At 44.2% G+C, this 27,490-nt stretch overlaps 1 protein-coding gene across 1 annotated transcript; it reads left to right on the top strand.

Annotated features, from left to right (window-relative positions):
• The first annotated feature begins 634 nt into the window (after positions 1-634).
• Positions 635-27,246, top strand: LOC117461809 (kinesin-1 heavy chain-like). The gene is made up of 26 exons (XM_034103773.2): positions 635-1,018; positions 6,789-6,876; positions 6,998-7,071; positions 7,168-7,272; positions 8,321-8,369; positions 8,465-8,520; positions 8,605-8,692; positions 8,768-8,892; positions 9,261-9,365; positions 11,814-11,959; positions 12,209-12,357; positions 12,715-12,902; positions 13,013-13,081; positions 13,988-14,194; positions 14,520-14,663; positions 15,972-16,160; positions 18,669-18,786; positions 19,199-19,254; positions 19,390-19,499; positions 19,612-19,713; positions 19,801-19,861; positions 20,616-20,687; positions 20,912-21,016; positions 22,358-22,574; positions 23,324-23,469; positions 24,666-27,246. The coding sequence occupies exons 1-26, from the start codon at positions 893-895 to the stop codon at positions 24,699-24,701; spliced, it is 2,931 nt and encodes a 976-aa protein (XP_033959664.1). The 5' UTR covers positions 635-892; the 3' UTR covers positions 24,702-27,246.
• Positions 27,247-27,490: the final 244 nt, after the last annotated feature.

The raw sequence follows: 27,490 nt of genomic DNA, 5'->3' as shown, positions 1-27,490 counted from the left end.
CAAATACTGAAAGTTCGACTATATTCGAGAATTACACTTTTTCTGTTCTTGAAATGCCAAACATATTACTCATTATTCTTTCCTTACACCTGCACTTTTTCTAAATTCAAATTGACATGGCTTGAGGTATACAGTGTGATGAGTAGCCTACAATAAAGGCCTATATATACCAAGTATACTGTATTTAACAGTGGTGGAATGTAATAGGTACATTTACTCAAATTATGTAGGCTACTTAAGTGCAATGTTGATGTACTTGTACGGTGTATTTCAAATGAACGCTACTTTTGGTACATTAAGTATATTTTTAGGCCAATACTTATATACTTTTACTCAAGTAAGATTTTGAAAGAATTACTTTTACTTGTAACCGAGTATTTTTATAATTGAGTATTTCTACTTTTACTTCGCCTAAGTAAAATATCTGAGTACTTCTTCCACCACTGATATTCAATGGAATCTTAAGTAAAGAGGTAAACATGACAGACCAAAATATAGTAAACTCTACATGTTATGCTTTGCCATTTGCTAGTGCCTTCATCATTTTAATTGTTAATGTCCCCACAGAATTTGACAACCACAGCAGCGCGCGCGGTGGGGTGGGGAGCGGGGTGACGTCACTGTGATCCACATCCACAGGGCGGCAGCAGGAGGGGCGAGGCGCTGATCCACCGGTGTCATGGCTTCCTAACAGGAGGGGGAAGCGATTCAGAGGAAAACAAGGATTTTTGTTCAACACCGGAGCACGTTATCACTCTTTTCAGAACCTAATATCGGGACAGAGGGGTTCGGCATCCCTTTTGTTTGACTCCCCCCTCCCCAACGGCCGCCCCTGGGATCCAGGACCCTCTTTAATTGTATCAGTGAATTTCCACTCGGTAAACCGTGGAAGATGGCCGACCCGGCGGAGTGCACCATCAAAGTGATGTGCCGCTTTAGGCCCCTGAACAGCTCCGAGGTGGTCAGAGGAGACAAGTACATTCCCAAGTTTCAAGGGGAAGACAACGTTATCATCTCGGTGAGTTGTGTAGTTGAAGGATTAGAGATATTTGACAGACAGAGCCCTCGGGCACAGTCAGCAGTAATAACGCCATTTTTGATTGTCTTGTAGCTACGGTAGTTAGCACATTAGCTTGTTAGCTAACGTTAGCTGACCTGTTCCCCGTTGTTCGCCGCTGGCCCCCAGCTGAGGCCAACAAGTCAGTCACTCCTAAACTCGTTGATAATTCGAGTCTCCAGCTCATGGATAGTCGGCATCAGCATTCAATGAAACATTTCAATGAGCAACGTCCAGTGGCTGTTTGTGTTTAAATGTCACTTTATTCAGTTGCCCTGTCACGGCTAGCGAGCTGTCATTCAACAAAGCCACTCACACAGGGGGAAATGTCGCCAGCAAACAAACCCTTCCCGCTATACTAACTGCACTACCATCATGCAGTTCATTGATAAGTAGCCTTTCATATGTGACCATGAAGCTATTAATTATGAACGGATTGCGTCAGCATAAAGTCTAAGCCAGTTTTGATTTAGTAGTGGGCTAACAGTCTAGGCCAGCTGGTAGTTGACAGATTAGCCGGCCTTGGCTAGCTGGCTAGTTTTTAATACTGTTGCTTAATTATAGCTAACATTAGCTAGCTGACCAGCTGGCTACATAAACAACTATTGTGTGTAGTACACCAATAACTATTCTGTTATTGATTATAACAATGGTCAAATTGGTAGCCTCCAAATAATGTCATTGGCAGTGGAAAAGGCAATTGAAATGCAGGCGTGTGGTGTCCCGTTCGCCTCAAGTGACGAGACACGTTATAGTTAATAACAAGTTACACATTCAAATTTAGTAACTGTGCGTAACTTAGTAAAGAGTAAATACTATATCTGTTTACCCTTTTAAAAAAGAACATTTCGTTTGGGATCACACAAGTGTCTAATTAGTCATACAGAACCAGCTCTTGATCAGGATATTGACATGGGCACAATCTCCCCTCAGCAGACGGAAATGCCTTCAATGATTCAGCGCCATGTTACCCCCACGTTACTGAATCAACCAGGAAATTGGTCTGAGGGTCAGTTTGCAAATGATGTGCACTTGATGCTTTGTCATCATTAGCCTATACATATACAGTATGTCTTAAAGAGGCAATATGTGCACAGCCTGTGTTCATGCCATTGCTTGCATGTAGTCTATTGTGTGGCACCAAAAGAGAAAGGTGGGTCTTTTGACATGCCTTATGGCTGTAGTGATTAAGAAGCATAAAAGCCAGGCTGATATCTCAAGTTCATGCTTTACATGTAAAAGCCTACAGCGTATCATTTGAAAACAATCTTAGTTAAACATTATGTATCCTTAGCGACATATTATCGTTGTGTTTTTGGACTTTGTGTCTTTTCTTACCTGTGCTTAAAACTAGTTTACAAGGCAATAGAAACTGATCTTGAATTGCTTTCATAAAGTTGCGAGTTTCAGCTGAGCCCTTTGGAGTTTAAACTGCTCATGTAGGTGGAACGTTTGGAATAAAACGGTACTACTCCTTTTCTGTCATGCAAAAAAGAAAGGACCGTGGAAGATGTGGTGACTTCTTGAATAGTTACACTGACTTAAGGCCTTTAAGTAAAAGCATGTGTCCTGTCAGTGCCCCTCACGCGTGATGTGGCCCAGCCCAGTTCAGAGTGCCAGCCATAGTGGCAAATACCAGTTCACATTGTGAAGGACGCAAGTGTTGCATCTGCTTGGAGAACACTTCCAGTGCCCATAAAACACAGGCCTACTGGCTAATCCCCTTGTGTTTTCTCTCCTGGTAACCAGCTGTTCGGCCAATCAGAGTAGGCAGAGTTGTCCGTGTGCTGGCGATCTCTCCGTGTGGGGAGGGTAATTATTATGATGGTGTATTTGGTTTTGCAGATGCTCATATCCAGGGTGACTAACACACTTAGCTTATATTTGTATCCGCTTTGAAGCAAATTAGGGTGTGGGCCCTGTGTTGGTGCTCAGCCAGAGGAAAAACTGACCACACTCGCGTTGTAAAGACGTCTGACAAGCAGCTTCACCATCGAAGGCCTTGGCTTTGCTTCTCACAGATATTGATAAAGGTATTCCCGAGAGCAGAGATGTTGTTCTCAAAGAGGAAATGATTGCAGTATGCTCTTACTCAGCTGTGGCTCGCTGAAAAGGTCCTGCCAGCCTTTTGCCGGAAAGGGAGGCAGACAAAGTTTCCAGCTGAGGTGGTAAGGGTGGCTCGGTTTGCCAGTGTAGCGTGCACTAGGTGAATTATTAATGTATCCATTACTTCCGTGTCTGTTTTGCACACGCAAGATCAGTTTATTCCCTCGTGATTTGCTGTCACATTATTTGCATACAGAAGCCTTTGATGGCCTGAGAACACAGATCGGTTACTTCTAGTGCAAAGGTGGAGTTGCGTGAGGACTAAAAAGGATTAGAGAGAAAAGGAAAAGTGCTCCTCACGCATTTCAAAAGGTAAATAACAGGAGAACTGGCACCCCCGCGTCAAAGTAAACTGCACCCTGAATTCAGATTATTTATCTTTCTCTCGATATGGACCTAAACGCGAGTGAAGTCTAATCTGACAGGACGGAGACACGCAGCTCTGCTCACCTGCAGCTCCTCCCTCTGCAGCAAAACACACACTTCAAGTCAGATCAGCACCCTTAGCTATTTTAATTACCTCTCAAACTAAACTAGTTATAAATATGTTTATTTTTACTGTCGGCCGGGTCACTCATTACTGGACCAGCTGCTGCATGAGACAGACACTGGCGCTGTCCGAAGAGAGGGAGGAAAAAGAGAGGCTCCGTGTATTTTATCATTATATTATATAGAGTCGTTATTCATTTGTTTTAAAGCTCAATAAATAACAAAGAAGACCTTTGACCGGCACTTTTATCATTTTGTCCGGAAGATTTCAACTTTAATACACGCTGACTGGCGAAAAACTCTGCCCGGTTCCCTCGGCCCCCACCGCGGAGAATAAACAGAAGGGCAACCATGACAACCATGCTTCTGCGCTGCTTTTGTGGAGGAAGTTTCAGCGCCACGTACAGGCTCCTGCATATGTACTGCAGCTTCTCCAGCGGTTGGAGCTAAACAGAGCGGTCTCGTGTGGACAGACACTATCCGGTGAATATTGCGTGTGGACGGAAGCTTGTTTGCGTTTACGTTAATCCTATGCGTTTAGCCGTTTTCGTCCTCGTGTGGCCGCAGCCTAAGGCTCCCAACAAACCCAATGAGATAGCCTAGCACTACAAACCCAATAGATTTCATGCATCATACAATACGCTTCAAGTGGATGCTGCAGAATAACCTTTCACTCTGTGATACTGTCTTTCCTGAGTGTCTTGGCCTGGGCACGCATCATAACAAAGCCCTCAGGAAACAGTAATGTGACAGAATACTTTTTTTAACAATGCTTTTCACTGTAATGACACTTTTGAGCAGGTGACCCCATGAGACAGACGTGTAGGTAACGAGGCCAGTAGCAGCAGTTACAATGAGCACTTTAACCTGGGGCTGCTCTATTGTTTGCCGACAGCGTCTGGCAGGCCCGATAGTGGCTCTTGGACTGGGCCACAATATGGCTCGCTGGACTGAATTATCAACGTCTTAAGATGCGACTGCTCAGTGTTGCACCGAGTTGTGCTTTGGACGTGACCGTCTGTCAGGAGGGATTACAAACCGGAGTTCAAGTGAAGGACATCTCAGCAGTTTTACACATTATAGTCCTGGGAAAGGTGCCTATCGCTTGTGTGCCAGACAGTGACATGCTTGTGGTTTAACCTTGAGCTATGAATGTGGGGTCCTAAACAAGTTGGCCTTAATCAGCGGCGTCGCCAGGTGTTCGTCGACATTCTCAGCCTACTCCTGCTGTTACTGGCTTTAAATGGTTACTTTTGTGTTTTTTAACCTCGACCCTGAATCCCCAAGGTTTACGTGACTTATGGAGAAAACAATTTAAAAAATGTGTCCATGTCCATGAAGGAGAACGCTACAGCCGCTCACTGGCTGCTATGTAGTCCCGCATGTCTTTGTCGCTGAAAGGCTCAGATTGTTAGACAAGTTTCTGACATTTTTTAAAAGAACCTACGGGGAAATAAAACCTATTATCTTCACCTTTTGCTTGATCTAACCAGTTTGCTATTGTGTCCGACCAAGTCTTGCTCTAAGGCAGGGGTGTCAAACTCAATTTCATCGCGGGCCACATTAGCATTATGGTTGCACTCAAAGGGCCGGTTGTAACTTTTAAGACTATATAAATATATATCATATAAAATAATGTATTACATTATTGCCTCTGAATTGGATTATTATCGGATAGGATAATAACTTGGTAATGAACTACGTCTGAGAGCAGAAGTCTAGGGCAAATAATTGCAAGTCTCTTCAGTGCACATGGCACAAAACGAGATGCATTGTGGGACATGTAGTTTATGGGCAACGTGCTTCTGTAAATCGGCATGTAACCGTATAATAAACGTAATATATTCTTTGCAAGCTCTTGCGGGCCACATAAGAAGAACTCGCGGGCCGGATTTGGCCCCCGGGCCTTGAGTTTGACACCCCTGCTCTAAGGGAAGAGAAGCTAAATATTGCCTCCATTAGTTCTCAAGACGCAAAAGAACTTATTCTGCTACTTAGAAAATAGTGTCCAGGTTTAAAAACACCAAAGATACCATTTTAATATTGAATGAATCACTAGTCTTCTAAGTCATGCAACGTGTGGAACCTAGGGTATCAAATGCAAATGGTGTTCTCTTAACCCCGCCCACCATGCTGCAGACGAGACGAGTCAACCGGGACTTCAAACGTCTAAAGGCAGCGTGCCATCTCAGTGGAGCCTCAGATCTGCGTAGCATCAGTTTTATTACCCTGCCTTCTTGAATCCAGCTATCGATCGCCATCTCCCTTGAGTTGTGCTCTGAACTGTTGTAGCCCACAGGATATCACAACCTGTGTGGTTGTCTGAAGTATGCTGGCTTTTAAGCTCAGAGTTTTCTTCATTAAAAATGCCTTGGCGAGTTTGGAGAGGATTTCAAATGGGACGGAAGAAGTTGTGTGAGGACCGATAGCTTTCAAAGGCCAACTAGCAGAGCGCGATTTAGGTTGAGCTCGTCAGTGACTCGTTGTGACGGAGGGTTCACCTTTCTTTTGTTTCTATTAGAAAAACATGTCGGACAAAGAGAGTTATCAGGGGAACGGGAGCTGGGCTAAATAAACATTGTATACTGCCAAACCGACAGCAGTGTTTCCCACAGATCGATCCTATTTTTGTTTTATTTTGTATTTCCTTGAAACCGTTATGTTCATTTTTCAGTTCTTAAAGTGAGAAAATTATCCATGCTTTCAATTATTTAACTCCCAAAGTCAATATGGCTGTATCGACTATTTATTCATGGGATTCGGGGTAAACATGCTTTGATATTATTCTCATTTATTGTGATGGAAGGGTTTTGCCATATTCCCCAGCCTCCTGTCGAGGTAACATGTTTTCAAAGTACACTTGGGGGGAAACGTGTGAAGGGTCCTGGGTCAGGAGGGGCTGCATGCACATGCCTTTTCTTCTTTGTAATGCCATCAAACACACAAAACACTCGCTGTTGTCCAAAAGACTTCTGACCAGATCGGACGCTTGGTGTCAACAGAATGAATCGATGTCAGTCGGTTAAAGAAAGTAGCGTACGCACATCTGTTTAGAAAACATGTTACATTTGAGTGTGGCGAGGCTTCACAGACGGAGTTGTTGTTTCGCTTCTCACTCTTCTTCTCTTCATTCCAGAGCAAACCGTACATGTTCGACAGAGTGTTTCAGTCGAACACGACACAGGAACAAGTGTACAACGCCTGCGCCCAGAAGATTGTAAAAGGTAAGGTCTCTCTTGCTTTCATTAGAAGGTTTATTATTCAGAGGCATGTACACGGCTAATAATAGCAATCAGGCTTGCTTTTTATCTTGGCATGAACACAAACCTGTCTGGTGTCTTGTAGATGTTTTGGAGGGATACAATGGGACGATTTTTGCATACGGGCAGACGTCATCTGGAAAAACACACACCATGGAGGTAACGAGGACTTCTGATGACCTTTTAATGTTTGAACGCATCTTGTGATATCATGGAAAGCTTCACTTCTCATCATGACGTGCTCTCTGTCTGCAGGGGAACCTCCATGACACGGATGGAATGGGCATCATCCCCCGGATAGTTCAAGACATCTTCAACTACATCTATTCCATGGATGAAAACTTGGAATTTCATATCAAAGTACGTAGTTAGACGGATTAAAAGGGACATTAACCCACTTTAGATAATCAGCTATTCATTTCTGACTGACATGATTAGTAGCAACGAGCTACATACTTCCTGTTTTGCAGTTTGCTATTACGAAGCATTTTTCTGTCGGAGTGACTTGTTACTTGGTGTTGCTGTATCATATCGTCTGACTCATTATCAAAAGACATTGACACATTTATTTCTAAGCCTTTTGGGTTTTCCCTTATTCTTATTAATTAAGAAGTAATTGCATCGTTTATTTCCAAGCTGTTGTTTCATTATCTTCAGTTAAAGGTGGGGTAGGTAGTTCACTTCAGAAACACTTTTTGTTATATTCCATGGAATGCTCTTAACTAGTGCTGCTCAATTAATCGTATTTTAATCGTATTTTAATCGTATTTTAATCGCGATTACGGCTTGCAACGATTACAAAAACAACATCGAAATAAAACGATTATTATTATTTTCAGTTGAATTATACTTAAAGTTCAGGGTAATCAACTTAAAAACATACTGTTCAAAAAAAAATTCTCCAGTAAATGGATGTTTTCAAAGTCAATAAATAATCGCAATTCCAATTATTTCCCCAAATAATCGAGATTATGATTTTTGCCATAATCGAGCAGCCCTACTGTTAACATCCCGATAGCAATGAATGTATTAAGTGCTTTGACAATAAATATATACAAATATATCACCTGTGGAAGCCGTGGCGCTGTAAAAAGCCCGACCAATCATCTGAGCCGGCCCGGCTAAAGTACCTGGATGGCCTACCTGCCTGTCAGCCTTCCATCTGGGCACACACTCATCTCGTGCCCTCATTGGTCATGTGCGCGTTCGTGTGTGTTGGAGGAGGGGCTCTGTGAGGAAGTCTGAAGGAAGGGGCAGATTGTTTTCCGCTGCATACTTTCACATTCTAGCGCACTCGAGCTGCTTTCTCCATTCTTACCTACCCCACCTTTAACATCTCAACCCCCTTGTTTGTATTCTGTTGCGTCAGCTGGATCGCCAAATGATAAGGCTCTTTCTTTGTCAACAGGTTTCATATTTTGAAATTTACCTAGACAAGATCCGGGACCTGTTGGACGGTAAGTGACTATAGTAAACATTATACAGTATATACATGGACCCTCAGAATGAATGTGTTGCCGAGTGAATAAACCACATGTCTCCTCATCTACAGTTTCAAAGACCAATTTGTCGGTCCATGAAGACAAAAACAAAGTACCGTATGTCAAGGTGAGACCCAACTCGTGTCAAATATCCAGAAAAACGTGTTTGTTTGGCCGATCCTCTCACCTCCTACTCTGCTTTCCTTTAAAGGGCTGCACTGAGAGATTTGTCTGCAGCCCAGAGGAAGTCATGGAAACAATTGATGAAGGCAAATCGAACAGACATGTCGCAGTCACAAGTAAGACCCCGTCGTATACTCTGAATGGTCTGCGGGGTGTTTGATGCTGATGCCTGGTGTCCCTTTGTCCCGTAGACATGAACGAGCACAGCTCCAGGAGTCACAGCATCTTCCAGATAAACGTCAAACAGGAAAACACTCAGACGGAGCACAAGCTCAGCGGCAAACTCTACCTGGTGGATCTGGCTGGGAGTGAAAAGGTAATGCGACGGAAAGTCAGAACGTTGTAAAACAAGACGATGCCTGTTTCTCGAGGTCTTCAGTGCCGTTAAATAAGAAATCAAAAAGCAGGAAAATCCATATTTTAGAAGCTGAAAAAAGCATTTTCTGGCATTTTTGCTCCAAAAATGACTTAACGAATAATAGATTATAAAGAATGTGGCAATGATTTCTCTATCAAGTGACTGATAATTGCGTCTCTGGACACATGATAGTGTAAAAGTAAAACTCATTGTGGATCAGGTAAACCTACACCTGTTTGGTAATCTGCATTTTAGCTTGACCCCATTTTCTGCCTGAACAAAAAACAGCATGGGACCTTGTTGACGTTATTGTTTGTGATGTTCAGGTCAGTAAAACCGGAGCCGAGGGAGCTCTGCTGGACGAAGCTAAGAACATCAACAAGTCTCTGTCGTCTCTGGGAAACGTCATCTCTGCCCTCGCTGAAGGAACGGTCAGTGACACTGCTTTAACTCTCCAGGGGGTCCGCGGGGGCTTAAAGTATTAACAGTTGATCAATCAATTTAGTGAAAATTAAGGCTATTAAAAAGTATTAAACGGCATTTTCCAAGGTATTACATTTTGTATCTTGTTTTCAATAAGTATATGGTCCAGAGAGGTTGTGTTCTACCGTCTGCCTGAATGTAGTCATGGCGTAGGTGTGGCGTGTGATTCTGTGTAGTTTATTTATGGCATCCCGTTGGATGTGACGTCATCTGAACAGGACATCGCACGCTCACTGCTTGATAGCGTGCGAAGGTCCGTTTACGCCGGTTGCTAAGCAACATGGTTATGGGGAAATGTCTGCGTCCAAATGGTTGGAAGATAAGGAGGAAGGACAATCGATACTGTATATAGTCAATGTGAGGTGAAGTGTGTCACCATGGTAACCGGTTAAAACTCGAAGGGGCGATGAGGTCTTAAAATGTATGGAAAGGGTCTTAAACAAGGTCTTACATCTGACCTCAGGATTCCTCTGCTCTCTTTATTCTTGCTTTCTTAAATCTGTTGGTACATTAAATTGATCCATACAGTCGTGTTCAGAGCTTCTGCATTGTAAGTAAATATGAATGATCTAAATGTATTTACCAATTGAGGTTATTGTTGCACAGTCTCGTCAGTAAAGCTTTATTATTTCCTTTTAAAGCATTACGAGCAAACATGTATTTGTTCTATCTTGTAGCTTATTCAGAAGCACCACAGAGAGCTGTTATAGCCTCAGGTGGTGATGTGTTAACGTAGCATACAGAAGGGAAGCTTGTTGCCATCCCTGAGCTAGGTGTCTTTCATTCGTCTCACTGTGAAAGTACTATTCTCCACCATCTACGGGACCTTTGTGTCTCAAAAGTCCCTTCAGCAGAGAGAGGCTTTCCTTCGAGCAATGTTTTTGTTTGGAGGCTTCATAGTGATTTCACGCTCTTCACTTTAATCAACAATGTGTTTGTTCTCGGGGCCCGCCCCCCCGCTCTGTAAACAACCTGGGGGCGGCAGCCTCAGAAGTATTTATGATGATGTGAAACAAATGAGCTACTGTGCACAGAGACGTCTCACTCCTGACTGAACATCCTGTTTCTATCACTTCTATAATATTTCAAGTTAGCATTTAACTACAGATTTCAGATTGCATCATTGTGGACCCAAGCTCCAGGGTCTTCTTGTTGATAAAATACTTGTTTTTAAGGTTTTCCTCCTTTTATTTTTGACCTGCAGGTTTTACAAATTGCAAATGTTAAGTATTTGTTACTTTGCTAAAAAGCTTTGACTCTTTCTGTGTGTGCGGCTGCCGCTGATCGAATGTCATAACACAGTCATGCGCACATTAAAGGGGACCTATCATGCAAAATGCATTTTGTGATGTCTTTTATACATAAACATGTGTCCCCGCGGTGCGTCAGGGAACTCACGCAGCGTCAGAAAATAAAACCCTCTCTCTTTTCCTCCGTACCCAAAACTCTGAAAACGGGGGTTCAACGAGCGGATACAGATTTGCTGCCGATATGACATAATTTCGGATGGTGGACCAACAGAGAGTTGCCATCAGAAACAATGCCTGACGTGTTTTGGACGTAATCTCGTCTTTGTTTACATTAGCATCGCTAACACTCGGAGCTAACCTGTACTGGAGAGCACGTGTGTTTTAAAAAGCAGGAAATAATCCTTGATGTGGTTTAGAACATGATGGCGTTTTATCACAGCAGAATTTTACTTTAACTCCCGTAGAATTCTAATCAGGCATTAGCTCCGCCTCCTTTTTTTCTTTTTTCAAGTTAAGGACCCAAAATCCGCGTTTCTCTAACAGGGCTGGAATAGAGAGATATGAGGGATGTCTAAAAGGCATGATCCGTTTGTATTTCGAGAAAAACACATAGACGCGTTATTATATATTTGTATATATCTGAGATCATGTATGCCTAAAATAGCATGATAGGTGCACTTTAAATAATTAAATAACACTTGAAAAAACAAGGCTAATCAGCTAGTTGCTTTTCTCCAGTTTCCAGTCGATGTGTGCATGTCTACATCTAACTGCAATATAGTTTTACTGAACTCATGAGAAGTGTTCCTGAAGCCATCACATCCCGTTTGCTCAGTGCTGCTGAAATCACTCGCTTCTCCTTCAGTTTAAGAACTGCAGTAGATCCCAACAAAGAGGATACAATACGTATGTTTTGTTTTATTCCTCTGTCACTCTGGGGTTAGTCATATTGGGTTTTATTGTCAAACATCCGTATTCAAAGATAGCCAGTGAGACGAGGCATCCTGAAAGTATATCTCGGTCTAACGTCACCTCGATGATCCAATATCTTTGTAACAACGGATTTTTTGATCTTTTCTATGTTTCATTACAGTCCGTTAATATTTGCTCTGCTGATCATGAATATGCATTTTTCACGTGTCCCAGGCCTACATCCCCTACCGAGACAGCAAGATGACCCGTATCCTGCAGGACTCGCTGGGGGGTAACTGTCGAACCACCATCGTCATCTGCTGCTCGCCTTCCTCCTATAACGAGAGCGAAAGCAAATCCACCCTCATGTTCGGACAAAGGTTGGTGTGAAATATAAATCCATTTAAATTGAGATGCAGAGTTTTCTATTGAAGGTGTAGAAAAGTTATAGAAAGCCATTGAAGGAGAAGTAATTGTCAAGCTGTAGCTTAGTCCATCATACACACACACATGTTCCTCAAGTTCATGTTTTTTATAATCATGTTCACCGTGGGTCCAGTGATATCTCACTTTGAAGGCGCATTAAATGTCTCTTTAGTGAAATATAACCATTTTCTTTCTACATCCAGAGCAAAGACCATCAAGAACACTGTCACGGTAAACGTGGAGCTGACAGCCGAGCAGTGGAAGCAGAAATATGAGAGGGAGAAGGTGAAGAACACGACCCTGAGGAGCACCGTCACCTGGCTGGAGAACGAGCTCAACCGCTGGAGGAATGGTGAGGAAGTTCCCTCCGTCTTTCGGCACCCTTTCATCCGGGCCTCTCTCAGAAACAACGCTGTACAACTTCTCACGTTCGATCTCGATCCTTTTGCCATTGTTGTTCTGTGGGTTGCAGATGTTGTTGTTGTTCCAGTGATAAAGGACTTGTTCCTAGCCTTCTGCTATAAGAAACAAATCAGTACACTTCTTTGTGAGACCTAGATGTTATGATAGATATTTATGTTGTGGCCGCATCATTTAAAGGGCTGCTTTTGGTCTACAGTGCATAAAGGACAACTTACACCGTGTGCCGATTTGATAGTAACAAATAAAGCTTTTAACGCAGTCATATTTACGTGTTCTCTCATTTCAGGTGAAAGTGTGCCGGTGGACGAGCAGTTCGACAAGGAGAAGGCCAACGCCGAGGTGAAGGCTCTGGACAACATCATCGCCGAGAAGGAGGTGTCCACGCCCAACGTGCCGGGTGCCCGCCTCACCGACGTGGAGAAGGACAAGTGTCCGGCTGAGGTGGCCAAGCTCTACAAGCAGCTGGACGATAAGGTGAGTGGACAGCATGTTGGTACCGGAGGCGACTGAATGTGGGGTTGTACACGTCCAACGTAATGTTTACATACAATATGCTAATGTCTTTGTGTCTGTGCTCTCGACAGGACGAGGAGATCAACCAGCAGAGCCAGCTGGCGGAGAAGTTGAAGCAGCAGATGCTGGACCAGGATGAGGTGAGTTCTGCAGCGCGGCAGGTGCAGAGGGAACTCCTGATCTTTACAGTTTGAAGTGAAACGAGGAACTAGTTATATTTGTCTCCAGTCCTGTTGTTTGAAGTCGGGCGAAAACCTGTTTTCTTTATTTAAAAAAAAAAAAAGTAGTAAAACCATTTGTAGATCTTTTAGTCCAGTCTTTATTATAGAGATGTTATTATGGAGGCTTCTTCTTCTTCTTCTTCTTCTTCTTCTTCTTCTTCTTCTTCTTCTTCTTCTTCTTCTTCTTCTTCTTCTTCTTCTTCTTCTTCTTCTTCTTCTTCTTCTTCTTCTTCTTCTTCTTCTTCTTCTTCTTCTTCTTCTTCTTCTTCTTCTTCTTCTTCTTCTTCTTCTTCTTCTTCTTCTTCTTCTTCTTGTCTCTCTCTCCGTTGGTGCGCGGGGCTAATGCTAATAATAAAATGGCGGCTTCCCAAAACTTTTCCGAGTTTGACGGGGCGTGGTTTGCAATCTGCCCAGCCAATAGAAATTGGAACTTGTTTCTCCCCAGGAAAGTCCCACCTCTCTAGCAGGCACTACAAAGGGGGTAAAAGTTCTCTGAACTAAGTTCTCTTTTTGGTGTGAACGCAAAGTCCCAGGAACTATCGGAACCAAAAGGGAAAAGTACTCCGGTGTGAAAGCGCCTAAAGTGTTGCTTACATCATCATTTCACTACTACAATACAGAACTGTAATAACATCCTTGTCATTTTGAAAAAACATCTGAAAGAATCTAAATAAAAATGCAAACGAAGCCCAGCAACGACTAAGTCTTGAGGTTTTAATAACTTGTCAAAATAAAAATAAACTCATAAATAATGTAACAATAAGAATTGTTCCAGCAGACCGAATGCATTAGAAACTAAACTCCACTTGTCTCTCCTGTTTGCAGCTTCTAGGCTCCTCCCGCCGAGATCACGAGAACCTCCAGGCGGAGCTGAACCGTCTGCAGGCGGAGAACGAGGCGTCGAAGGACGAGGTGAAGGAGGTGCTGCAGGCGCTGGAGGAGCTGGCCGTCAACTACGACCAGAAGAGTCAGGAGGTGGAGGACAGGACCAAGGAGTTTGAGGCCATCAGCGAGGAGCTCAGCCAGAAATCGGTGAGCTGGGGACAGATGTCAACATGAAGTCACTGCGACTGCTTTGCTCTGTTAATACTCAACACGTGCGCTATCGGTAAAGCTGTACCGCCTGCAGACACACAGGTTTGCATGCACTCATCTGTTGCTGCTTGGTGTTTGAATCATGAGCCTCGGGTTCATTTAGGAGGGAAACGAATTGACATCACAAATAAGCCTGCGAGTTAGGATTGACACAGGACAGGATTGCTCTCTGCTCACACAATGTCTTCTTTTTGTCTGTCTCCCCCATTGAAACATCCGGACACCCTGAGCTAATGAATGAACACTCCCTCTCTCCCTGCAGTCCGTCCTGTCGTCTCTGGACTCTGAGCTGCAGAAGCTGAAGGAGATGTCCAACCACCAGAAGAAGAGGGTGACCGAGATGATGTCCTCACTGCTCAAAGACCTCGCCGAGATTGGCATCGCGGTGGGCAGCAATGACATCAAGGTACTGAGAAGCCTTGTGCACCTTACCAGGAGCAACACTAGCTTCTAGTCACATGGAGAAACAATAACACGTTGTTTTCTTAGATTAAAAGATGGTTGTTTCGCAGGATGTTGCAGTGATTAGAAATAAATGAAGGCTCAGCGACTAACATCAGTGGTAGAAGAAGTAATACTTTCTGTTTGTTTTTTAGTAGAAGTAGTAATACCACAGTGTATAAATACTCTGTTAAAGGGGACCTATCATGCAAAGTGCACTTTTTGATGTCTTTTATACGTAAACATGTGTCCCCGGTGTGTCGGGGAACTCACGCAGCGTCAGGAAATAAAACCCTCTCTCTTTTCCTCCGTACGCAAATCTCTAAAAACGGGGAACAACGGAGCTGATCCAGATTTGCATCCGACATGACGTAATATCTGAAATGTGGACCCACGGGCCAATCAGAAACGTTGCTATCAGAAACAATGCCCGACTGTTTTGGACGTAATATGGTCGGTGTTTACATTAGCATCGCTAACACTCAGAGCTAACCTGTGCTGGAGAGCATGTGTGTGAAGAAGCAGGAAGTAGAAAGGAACTCACCTTGTGGTGTAACCGGCAAGAGAGAAAGCCTTTGAGCTCCAGACTGTTTCAGATCCTTGATAATCCATGATATGGCGTTTCATCACGGCAGCATTTAGTTTAGACCGTAGCTGCCGGGTCCCACATGAGCTCAGACCCCTCTTTAAAAAAAAAAGAAGCTTTATACCCAGAATCAGCACTTTAGTAACAGGAAGTGAAATAGAGGTATTTTGATCAAAACACTTCATATACATGTTTTTTATATTTTTGTATATATCCAAGACCTATGCTATTGCCTAAAAATAGCACGATAGGTGACCTTTAAAAGTAAAGTCCTGAATAAAAAGTACAAATGTATTGGCTTCTAAATACACTTTAACTTTAAGTACTCATTGTGCAGAAAGACAATGTTTCTGAATGATATGCATTATATCACAGGATTATAATTGGAGATTAGAGATTATGAAGTTGACTTTTTAATACGCCAGGTGTCTTAATTCAAAATGGTATATCAAAATCTATTTGTGTATTCATTGTGTGAACATGCAAAGTGACAAAGTGTTCAGATAACTGTTATCTGTTATGAAGAAATAATCTAGTAAAGTACCTGAATGCTTTTCTTGAGTGAATGCACTTAGTAACTTTCCACCACTGCTTCCCATGTTTCACATTTTGTACAGTCCACCTGTTTCTTTTGTTTCTACATCTGCGCCTCCGTGCCTCTTTAACGTTCCCCCTCTGCTCTTCCAGCAACACGAGGGCAGCGGCCTGATAGACGAGGAGTTCACTGTGGCCCGTCTCTACATCAGCAAGATGAAGACGGAGGTGAAGACCATGGTGAAGCGCTGCAAGCAGCTGGAGGGAACCCAGTCGGAGAGCAACAAGAAGATGGACGAGAACGAGAACGAGCTGGCCGCCTGCCAGCTGCGCATCTCCCAGGTACGCAGAAACCACCCAGTAGCGCTGTAAGGAATGAGTCTTAGGCTGCAGCCACACGAGAACGCTAACGGTCGTATCCGCAGTTCTCTATCAGATAGGCGGTTCGGCCACACGAGGCCGACAGGGAAACGCAGATAACGATAACGGGTCCTATGGTGGGTAGATCCGCGGACGGAACGCTCTGGGGGCCAATCGGCTCCGTGTCTACTAGGGATGTGCATCTCCATCACTGAGGCCGATGCGATGCGGATCTCGATACGTTGCCACGATACGATACATTAACGATACATTTGAAACACCAGGCGATGCGATACGATACGATTCACCCCTGTTGCGATACAGTTCGATACGATTTGATTCAATATTATGCGATACGATGCGATTCAACACGATGCAAAAATAATGATACTTCAATTTGGTACGACAGAGGATTTAAGTTTTATTCCTTATATGCAGCAAATCATACATTAACAAAAAAGTGCTTTACATATTTGGTACTGCACATCCCATCATGCCGTTTATTTTTTTACCTTTTAAAAGCTCTCCAGAGTACCATGTGATAACACCTCACAGTTAAACAATGTAAGGATGCATTGCTCATTAACAATGTGCAAATAACAGCTAGCATAGTGCAATGCCCATACAGCTGCCAGCCTGATGTGCTTAACACTCATCCAGAGGCTAACTCACCAGTGAGCAGAAAGCAGTGGGTTCTATAACAATAAAGAATACAAATAACCTTTCACAAACAGGTATTTCATAACTGCTTACAGTAAGGAAGACATTTAAATTATTATTGACCGTCACAGGCTGCTGTAAACTAAACACCTCTCTCTGACCGAACACCTCACTGAGTGATTTAACTCTTGTCTAACTTTCAGGTTTCTCTTTTCAGCCGCAGACCCCATGTCGCCTCTTTATGTGCGTCGCTAAGTTCCTCGTCCTACTTGTGTACTTTAAAGCGGCTCGGCATCGTTAACAATTTGCGAGCGATTTTTCAAGTTGACCGTCTGTAGCATATAGTGCCGCGCACATATACCATCAGGACGTTACTGATGGGCTGCGGCTGCGGAGTGATACTGTGTGTATGCAAGCCCGCATCTAGGACGGATCTATGTATCATGGCTGGAGACCTGTTGAGTAATAAAGATACCTCATACAAAGGTCTACGGATACCTTATTACTCTCCATGACCTGCGGTCAGCTATATAGCATAAAGGACTATTACACCGTCTTTCTTGAACAATCCGAAGTGTTGCCAAACGTTTGATTTGTAGGTATTTTTCGGTGCGCTGTGTTTCTCTTTCTCCTCAACTTCCGTGTGTGTTGATAACTGAGACTCTCGGCCTCCGTAGTGGCGAAGCAAATATCAAAGATCGTCTCTGCTGAGCGTTGACAAGATGAGGGGATTTTGAATCGGTTTTTTACCGATGCAAAGACGCTACGCAATCGATGCATCGCGAGTTCAAACCCAAACTGTAGCCGATGTGCACTCTTTCAACCGGTGCACTCGCATCTTGAACGTTTATGCCGGTGCACCGATGCGAATCGGTGAATCTTAACATCTCTAGTGTCTACGCCCTATACGATCATTTCCTGGTAACGATGACGCAATAGCCCCGCCTCTCCTGCTCACCCCGTGTCACCGCTGATGTGTTTCGCCAACAACAACAACAACAACAACAGTTTACCGAGTGTTTCGAGCCAGGTCCCTCGCGGGACAGTGCACCCAGCAGGAGCCTCCAGCAGACCCCCCCCCGCACGGCAGAGTTTCCGTTAGCCGAAATCTAAAATTCTCCGGTCAAAATGTCGCTTATTGTTTAGGTGTCCTTTGAACCAGCTAGATCTGATCGATATGGACATAAACGCGAGTGAAGTCTAATCGGACGGGAGAGAGCGGTCAGAGATCAGCTGCTGCCTCTCCCCACCTCTGCTGCTAACTCCACCGCGGAGAATAAACAAGAGGGCAACCATGGAAACCAAGCTCGGAAGTCTTCTTCGCTGCTTTTGGTGTATTTTGTGGCGGAAGTACAGCGCCACTTACGGGCTTGGCATATGTACTACAGCGTCTCCAGCGGGTCGAGCGGTCTCGTGTGGACGGAAGACTTAAATCCAGACATTAGTTAGCATTGTAGCACGTCTGAGCTCCCTCGTCTTGAAGTCAATGTTTTTTTAATTAGTTTAAGATTCTCTAAATAAGGTCTGTGGTTAATACACGCTCACAAGATGTTCACATTTTATTCTTCAACATAAAATACCTCTTAAACTTGTGAACGTCCGAAGCTTCTATGAGTCATTAGAAACAGCATGTGCTAACAAATGGCTAAAGGAGACGACTTAACATTAGCGGTCTTTAGCTTAGCGGTGATTTACATGTGGGTTACAAAGGTGGCCCGCAAAAGAACGTCCTCCCCGGACCCCTCTCTCTCTCTGGCTACGGATAATCTCACATTTGAATCCTCATAAATATTGTACGTATAAACGTCCGTGTTCTCGCTCCGTCTCCAGCACGAGGCTAAGATCAAGTCCCTGACGGAGTACCTGCAGAACGTGGAGCAGAAGAAGCGGCAGCTGGAGGAGAACGTGGACTCTCTCAACGAGGAACTGGTCAAGAGCAGCGCTCAGGGTAAGGACATGGGAAGAGATGAAGCACTCAAAGTGAAGTCGTCTCGAGAACTCTTCCACCTTAACAAAGCTTGTAGACTTGAAAAGGTGCTCCGAGGCATGAGACGGCTTCAAACATGCTTTTTGTTCCAGTTGTTGATTTCTGTAATGAAAGATTTAGCTCGAATCTAAATCCGCTGCTTTGAGCGTTGGGGTTCTGAAGTGACGAGCCCTAACTTATTCTCTATTGTTAGTTTAGGGAATGCTAACATCGCCGTGTGCTTAGATAGATCTTTAATGTTGTCATTGTACGGGTACAACGACATTACAATAAACCCCAGCTGCCAACACGAAACAACAAGACGCTATAAAAACAACAAATGATGGGGAATATGTACATAAATGCTTATCATCTGATTGTGTTTGCTTTACAGAGAAAGTTCACGCTATGGAGAAAGAGAACGAGATCCAGACGGCCAATGAAGTCAAGGTACGTTCCTCGGCCACGTTGAACCGTGGACCTCACAAGATTAAACAAATGGAAGATTTGAACTTACATCTAGCACACTGTTCAAAGCATCCCAACGTGCTGAAGGTCTTGAATCTGTCGTGTTCGTGTGCGCAGGAAGCCGTGGACAAGCAGATCCACTCCCACCGCGACGCTCACCAGAAGCAGATCAGCAGCCTGAGGGATGAGCTGGACCACAAGGAGAAGCTCATCACCGAGCTGCAGGAGTAAGACTCGCGTTCAGACGCTATCACTAAAGCTTTTAGTCGCGGTAGTTTTCATCGTGTTGAAAGTGTCGCCGTTAAAGAAACTGAAGTCGATGTGTGAACTTGTTTTCAGTCTGAACCAGAAGATCATGCTGGAGCAGGAGAGGCTCCGAGTGGACCACGAGAAACTCAAATCCACCGACCAGGAGAAGAGCCGCAAGCTGCACGAGCTCACGTGCGTCTCACACACGACCTGAGGCATTAGATGTGCAGCACTGAATGTATTTCTCTGGATGGTGAATGTTGTGTTTGTGTTGCCCAGGGTGATGCAGGACAGACGGGAGCAGGCGCGGCAGGACCTGAAGGGTCTGGAGGAGACGGTGGTGAGTGATGCCGAGAGACGGGGTGGTTTGGATGCACTTACTGTGACACATCGGACAGTGGGGTTTTGTCTCGGTGGGCGGGGCCTATGGGGGTCCTCCATTTAAAGGGATGTTTAAAACTCAGTTACTGCTCATTCCCTGCAGCTTCCACAACAACAACAACAACAACATTATTACATTCAAATGAAGTACATTATTCAAGTTTACATGAACTTTGGGTAACACGGGAGAGATGAGCGGAAGCGCTCTCTCCCCCTCTCTCTCTCTCCCCTTTCTCCCCCTCTCTCTCTCTCTCTCACCCCTCTCTCTCCCCTCTCTCTCTCTCTCTCCTCTCTCCCTCTCTCTCCTCTCCCTCTCCCTCTCTCTCCCCTCTCTCTCCCTCTCTCTCTCTCTCCCCCTCTCTCTCGCCTCTCTCATCTCCTCTCCTCTCTCCCCCTCTCTCTCTCCCCCTCTCTCTCACCCCCTCTCTCTCTCCCTCTCTCTCTCTCCCCCTCTCTCTCTCCTCTCTCGCCCATACGGACACATTGCTTTAAGTTGTAGACACTAAAGGGAGAAACAAGTCATTTCAAGTCTTCAATAAAGACGAGTTGTCTTCTTTTGGCAGCTTGTCTTTACAGTTTAATGAATGTGATGATGATGATGATGATGATGATGATGATGATGATGATGATGATGATGAACTAAAGATTGGTTCAGTCGGTCGTAATGTGTCTAAATATTCAGATTATAATTGCTCGTCTTTTTTACTTTTCAGGCCAAAGAACTGCAGACTCTGCACAATTTGAGGAAGCTCTTTGTCCAGGACCTGGCTACCCGGGTGAAAAAGGTGAACAACTGAACATACATTTATTTTCTGGGTGACTTGCTAAACAAACAAGGACACACACGTGAACAAAGTAACAACAGGTTTGAAACATTAGAATCAGTGTTTTCAAAGCTGATTCTATCTTTTATTCCATTGTGGTTAAATGTGCGTTCTGTCATGTCTGGATTACTGATGATACGATCCCCCTTAGTTAAGTAGTAATGCTTGTGTTCTGTGCCGTGCAGAGCGCTGAGATGGACTCCGACGACACAGGCGGCAGCGCAGCGCAGAAACAGAAGATCTCCTTTCTTGAGAACAACCTTGAGCAGCTCACCAAAGTTCACAAACAGGTACGACTTTAGTGAACCAGCAAGTCGATGAAGTATTACTCCTGCCGTTCTTCTCCTGCTGTTGTTTTCTTTGCTCAATCTCGCTCTAAAGCAGGGGTGTCCAAACTACGGCCCGGGGGCCAAATGCGGCCCGCGGTTCATTTTGAATCGGCCCTCAGCAAATTCAAATAGTATAATAGAATACGGCCCACAGATGAAACTGGTGCTTGTCTTGTATTGTACTTCTTAAATATAAATATATTATAGTATTCGTGTGTTACTGAGACCACTTTTCAAATAAAGTCAGTCGATTAAAGTTGGAAACATTTTCAAAAAAATCTAAGTTGATAAGAAAAAAGCCCAAATACTTATTTACGTATCCCTCTTGAAATACACCCTTCAGATTCCCTCTTATTATAATCTGATGTTAGCTTCTGCTGCCAACAATAAACGAAACCCTCTGGAGAGCTGGGAGGTTTTCGTACGGCATTTTCAAGTGTCAAGCGTAATTGACCTACGTTTGATTTAGCTCATTTATAATAACACATAAGAACCCGGACCCATTTCTACTTTTGGGGAAATTAAGGGGAACATAATTCAGACGGAACACATTTCTGACAAGTAACCCCCCCCTCGTGTCAAATATCTGAAATGCGTCACATCGGGCTTTAATGGCAAAATAACTCTTATTTTTAACTTAATTAATGAGGGTGATGTTTTGGTTTAAATTAGTTTGAACATTCTTTGAATTGAAGAATAAGAATATATTAACTGAATATAATTGAATCGGCTAAATTAACTGGCAGATCATAATCATATTTCTGATGCGGATGTCGCTCCGGGTTTACTGCGAACGTTTAGGGTTAAAGTCCCGATCAGCGTCACAGCGATGTTTGTCTCGTTTGTTTCTTATCGATTTGATCACGAATTGTTTCCACGACAGGTTAAATGTAATAAAGGACTTGTTATGGAAGCATTTTAATTCTTAAATGGCTTGAATTTTATCTTTAGCAACAAACAAAAAAGCTTTTGAAATGTAGCTCGTTCTGTCACATGTGTTGGTCTGCCACATGGACATCTTGGACATGTTGTCATGGGAACACAAAATCACATGACCAGGACCCACCAGACGGTTCAGGGTCACTGAGGGACTTCATGAGATACTCTCCAGAACTTTTAAAGTGCATGCCCCCACGTCACGGTGGGTCCTTATGGGTTCGCTTATGACGCAATGCACCTCTCCTCCAGCGAGTGGCCCTGCGTATATGTTTCTGTCCGTGGCCCTCTGTGAAGAAGGTTTGGACACCCCCCCTCTAAAGGTTGAAATGTAGATGATTTAACACGATGCAAATTGTCCCGCAGCTGGTTCGTGACAATGCAGACCTTCGCTGTGAACTTCCAAAACTGGAAAAACGTCTTCGTGCTACAGCTGAGCGGGTCAAGGCCCTGGAGTCTGCTCTGAAGGAGGCCAAGGAGAACGCCGCCCGCGACCGCAAGCGCTACCAGCAGGAGGTGGACCGCATCAAGGAGGCCGTCCGGGCCAAGAACATGGCGAGGAGGGGGCACTCGGCCCAGATCGGTGAGCAGGGCAGAAACACGGGGTCTTTGGAATATCTCAGTGACGATAGCATGAGACTTTTTCAAATCTGTAAGAGACTCTCCGCACATCCAAGACGGGCGAAGACATTGCAGTTTGGAATGTAGATGTTGCTTTGATGTATCGTGTTGAGCCAACCTGTACTAAAGCCCCTAAAGGAATGTTTATCAGAGCAGTTTTTGTACTTCTTTATTTTTTCTAGTATACATATTTATTGTTAAATATTTTAATAGTTCTGAACATATTTTGTCAATTTTAGTTTTTTTAAATTCTATTTAAATTTAAGAATTATTTAAAGTACAGGAAACGTCTTCAGTTAAATGGAAACTTGAAAAGTAGCTCACCTTTCTTTTATCCTGACAATAGTTTTGTGTCATTTTATTAAAATTCTCCACAAAATACTTAAAAGCAAGTTTATTTATATCGCACTTTTCAACACAAGGCAGTTCAAAGTGCTTTACAAAACTGAAAGACATTAAGAGCATAAAACAGAAACGTTAAATAGCAAAGATAATGAAACTTGAATAACAGGTATTGAATAGTTCAATTAAAAGCAGCGGCAAACAGAAAGTCTTCAGCCTGGATGTGAAAGTAGTCAGAGTGCGGTTTGTTCCAGTGATTTGGGAATACCCCGACCGAATAAAGAACTGTTTTCATTCGATGGATCCGGTGTTTTCAAATGAAATGCAAAGACGCGATCTGCTCAACCGGCTCTGTCTCTCGTCCCCCAGCTAAGCCCATCCGGCCCGGGCAGCAGCCGGTGGCGTCGCCCACCCATCTCAACATCAACCGCAGCGGGGGGGGCTTCTACCAGAACAGCCAGACCGTGTCCATCCGGGGGGGGCAGCGGCACCAGCGTCAGCAAACCAGAGAAGAAGTGAGAATAACACTCTTTGTTTTCAGAAAGGGCCATGATCCCCCCCAGGGTTCATGGCTGTTGTGGTGCTCGCATCATTTATTTATTACTCTCCTGTAGACACACACACACACACACACACAACACACACACACACACACACACACACACACACACACACACACACACACACACACACACACACACACACACACACACACACACACACACACACACACACACACACACACACACACACACACACACACACACACACACACACACACACACACACACACACACACACACACACACACCGAGACACACACACACACACACACACACACACATACACACACACACACACACCGAGAGACACACACACACACACACACACACACACACACACACACACACACACACACACACACACACAGAGACACACACGGACACGGACACACACACACACAGAGACACACACGGACACGGACACACGCACGCACGCACACACACACACACACACACCGAGAGACACACACACACACACACACACACACACACACACACACACACACACACCGAGAGACACACACGGACACACACACACACACACACACACACAGAGACACACACGGACACGGACACACACACACACAGAGACACACACGGACACGGACACACACACGCACGCACACACACACACACACACACACACACACACACACACACACACGGACACACACGGACACACACACACACACACACACACACACACACACACACACACACACACACACACACACACACACACACACACACACTATTAAGTACTGTGTGTATTGTCTTCTCACAGTTGTTATTATTATATGTTAGTAGTTCTGATGAGACGGAGATAACGAACCAATCAGAAATATAATACATATAAAAACATCACTTTACAAACTACTTCAAATAATCAGAAGTAAGCTCACCAAGCCTTTAGCCTCGACTCACTTATCACATGAATATTTTTGACAAATATTAGAAGTAAAAGTATTTATTTGTTTGTTATCCGGGTTATTAAAATGTTCATGTTTGTGCCGCTTCCTTTGTTCCGTCTGAAATCGACTCCAACGTGATCTTAAACAACGTGTTCTCCGTGAGACGGCTTGTTGCTGCCGTGTTTGCAGAAAGTCTGAACTTCATTAACGGCGTCTTCTCTTTGTGTTTCTGTGCAGCTGAAGAGCAGCGGGACAGTAGGAGGACACCACTGAAGAAGAAAAAGCCAATATCACCCCCCCCCCCCCCCCACAACCCGTCATTCCATTACAGCGATCGGGCTCCTCGTCGCTGCTTTGGAGCCACGAAGGAGTTTCTGAATTATAAATATATATATATAAATATTCCTGGCCTGTACAGCTCCACCCCCCCCCCCCCCAAATCTCATCATGACTTATCTCTTTTTCTCGTACTGGATGTAATAATAAAACAAACAAGGAAAAGAAGACATTTTAATTTACGAAAGGCTAAATAATATTATCCACCGAACGCAGTTGTACGAGCCACACCTCGCCGCGTGTAGCTTCGGTTTTCTTTGCGAGTAGGTCTGCACCGTGCCGTGCTGAATGTAAGGGGAGCAAGATCTAAAACACAGATAAACCAAAAAGAGAATCCCCAACACGAGAGAGAGAGAGAGAGCTTGACCCGAGAGGCGAACCTCTGCACATTTCCGTTATCGGTTGTTCTCTCGGTTTGACACGCGACTTCACAAACTTTCAAAAAGCAAACTGTAAGGTTTTGAATTGACTAGATGGTGTCGAGCGCTACTGTTCTGTCCGGGCTTGTACAGCTGCAACATTGGCACGACTGCACCCCCTGGAGAGTGAGACCTACGGCAAGCGGGACGGCTCAAAAAAAGGATTTAAAAAAAAACTAAAAAGCCACGCCGTGCAGCCGTGTGCTGTAGATGTGTGTCACTAAGTACCTGTGGAGGCCGATTGTTTTTATCATTAAGTTAAAAGGAAAGCTATACTCGTTATTGGTGACTTCATGAGAAGGATGTAAAGAATGTAAGGGGGAAGAGAATGATCCGGTTGACACAACAAAACTTCCATCTTTATTTTAGCGTAGCTTATGCTAAGTAGCTAAATGTACTGTTTTTACTTCTATCGGTGGTTACTAATGCTGGCCGCTATTTACATCTCTGCACATGGAGCACGTAGGCTGCAGCGAATAGACGGAGATGGCACACACAACGCTGGTCCTGTCCTCACACACACACACACACACACACACACACACACACACACACACACACACACACACACACACACACACACACACACACACACACACTCATCTCCAGGACGTTTTTGTTTTTTAGTTGTACCTGTATCATGATTTCTTTTCAAGGATGCCTCGCCTCTGTGTATTGCTTTTTGTTTGTTCTCCCTCCACACCCTTTTGTTGTTGTTATCGATTTAGACTCGTTACCTTCCCCTCTTTTGGTGTGTTGCTGGGTTTAGTGTACTGTACCTCTTTCATTGCTCCATAGACGTTGTGTAGATTCATATTTGAAAGGTGAGGCGGGCAGGGGTGTGAGTCGATAGGCCGGACCCTCGCCGCTGATCAGCCAATCAGGAGAGCAGGGTCGAAAATTGCACAACAATCTTCTGTCATCGGCTGTAAGAGGGGTTTATCTCGCTAGATGTAGTCGGGGGTGTTTTATTGTCTTTTTGTTTTACCCTGTGAAGCCCCACTGCATCGGCTCAGCTTGTTGTGATTGTAACCCCAGCGTGAGAACACTAACATCCAAGTGCAATATACTGTAACATACACTGTATATCGTGTGGGTGTGTTCGCTTGCATATGGAGCCCTTTTTCTTGTTAGCTTCTGTTGCGCTAACCTTTAGCTCTCAATGTATTTTCTCATCGAGGGCTTCTCGCATTGCCATTTCTCAGCACTCTGAAACATGATACAGGAGTCTTCCTACATATTGTAAGATGAAAGAATATCTACCACTCGACGGTAAACTCCCTTGAGATTAAGACGCGTGCAGTGGTAGATATTCAAATGACAATATCGACAGAAGCTTTTACAAATACACCGTAAAGAAAACGGCTTCGACAAATAGTTTTTCGGCTACTGGAACCGATCGAGCTAGGATTACGCCCCCCTCTAAAAGATGTCGTACTAAACCTTGTAACAGAAAACGTTTAGTTTTATAGCACTTCCTCACGATACCTGCAAACACTCCATGTGTGGCTGGAGGAGTTAGTCGTTTCCATCGCCCTGGAAACTGGAATTGTTTTGTTGAAGGCAAATAATTTAAAAGAGAATAATGACTTTCTACAAGCGGAGCAGCGCCGTGTATCTACGACAGGACAGCGTTTGTGTCGAGATGGTTTATTCCATCGGTGTAATCTTCTAGATTAGTTGTGACTTTGCAGCATGGACCTCAAAATGTTTATCCTTTGACCTACCACCAAAACTGGATATGAAATGGGGGGGGGGGGGGGGGGGAGGGAAATAGTCAATGAAATACAGCAAATAATATTTGAGGTGTTTGCCTAAATTTGATTTTGCATTAATTCTAAATAAAAACAAAAGTGTAGCCACTTTTTTTATTACTGTGTAATAGTTGGTCAATTTTTAAAAGGACAGTTTTGAGGATCTATCAGTGGACGAGGTACTGGATCATTCCTGGAGAACTGGGGCACACATGGCAGCGCTCCGAGGAGGGGAGTTCATGAGATCACAGTTTTGGATTGATTGCATGATGTAAATGTATGTGTGATTAAATAATTATGAGAAAACAATTGCTTCTCTCTTTCTATTTTGTTGTGTTCGCTTTCCTCATTATTCAGGGGGGGGGGGGTGGCGCAGTGGGTTGTGCGGTGGTGCTCGGATCAGGGGAGCAAAGGTTCAAACCCCACTGCAGTCAGCATGTCGGTGTGTCCCTGAGACACTTCACCCCAAAGTGCCCAGTGTTGAGCATGCTAGTCTCTTTGGATAAAAGCGTCTAACGTGTGATGTCATTTAGCAGACAGCCATCCTGTGGTG

This window comes from Pseudochaenichthys georgianus, chromosome 17 (assembly GCF_902827115.2).
Source record: "Pseudochaenichthys georgianus chromosome 17, fPseGeo1.2, whole genome shotgun sequence".
Taxonomy (NCBI): Eukaryota; Metazoa; Chordata; class Actinopteri; order Perciformes; family Channichthyidae; genus Pseudochaenichthys; species Pseudochaenichthys georgianus.
Note: the sequence above shows the minus strand (reverse complement) of the source record. Positions and strands in the feature narration are given on the sequence as shown.

Coding starts and splice junctions, on each gene's coding strand:
- LOC117461809 (XM_034103773.2), top strand. CDS start 893: ATGGCCGACCCGGCGGAGTGCACCATCAAAGTGATGTGCCGCTTTAGG. Junction 14,664..15,971: donor TGGGCAGCAATGACATCAAG/GTACTGAGAAGC, acceptor CTGCTCTTCCAG/CAACACGAGGGCAGCGGCCT. Junction 19,714..19,800: donor CGCAAGCTGCACGAGCTCAC/GTGCGTCTCACA, acceptor TGTGTTGCCCAG/GGTGATGCAGGACAGACGGG.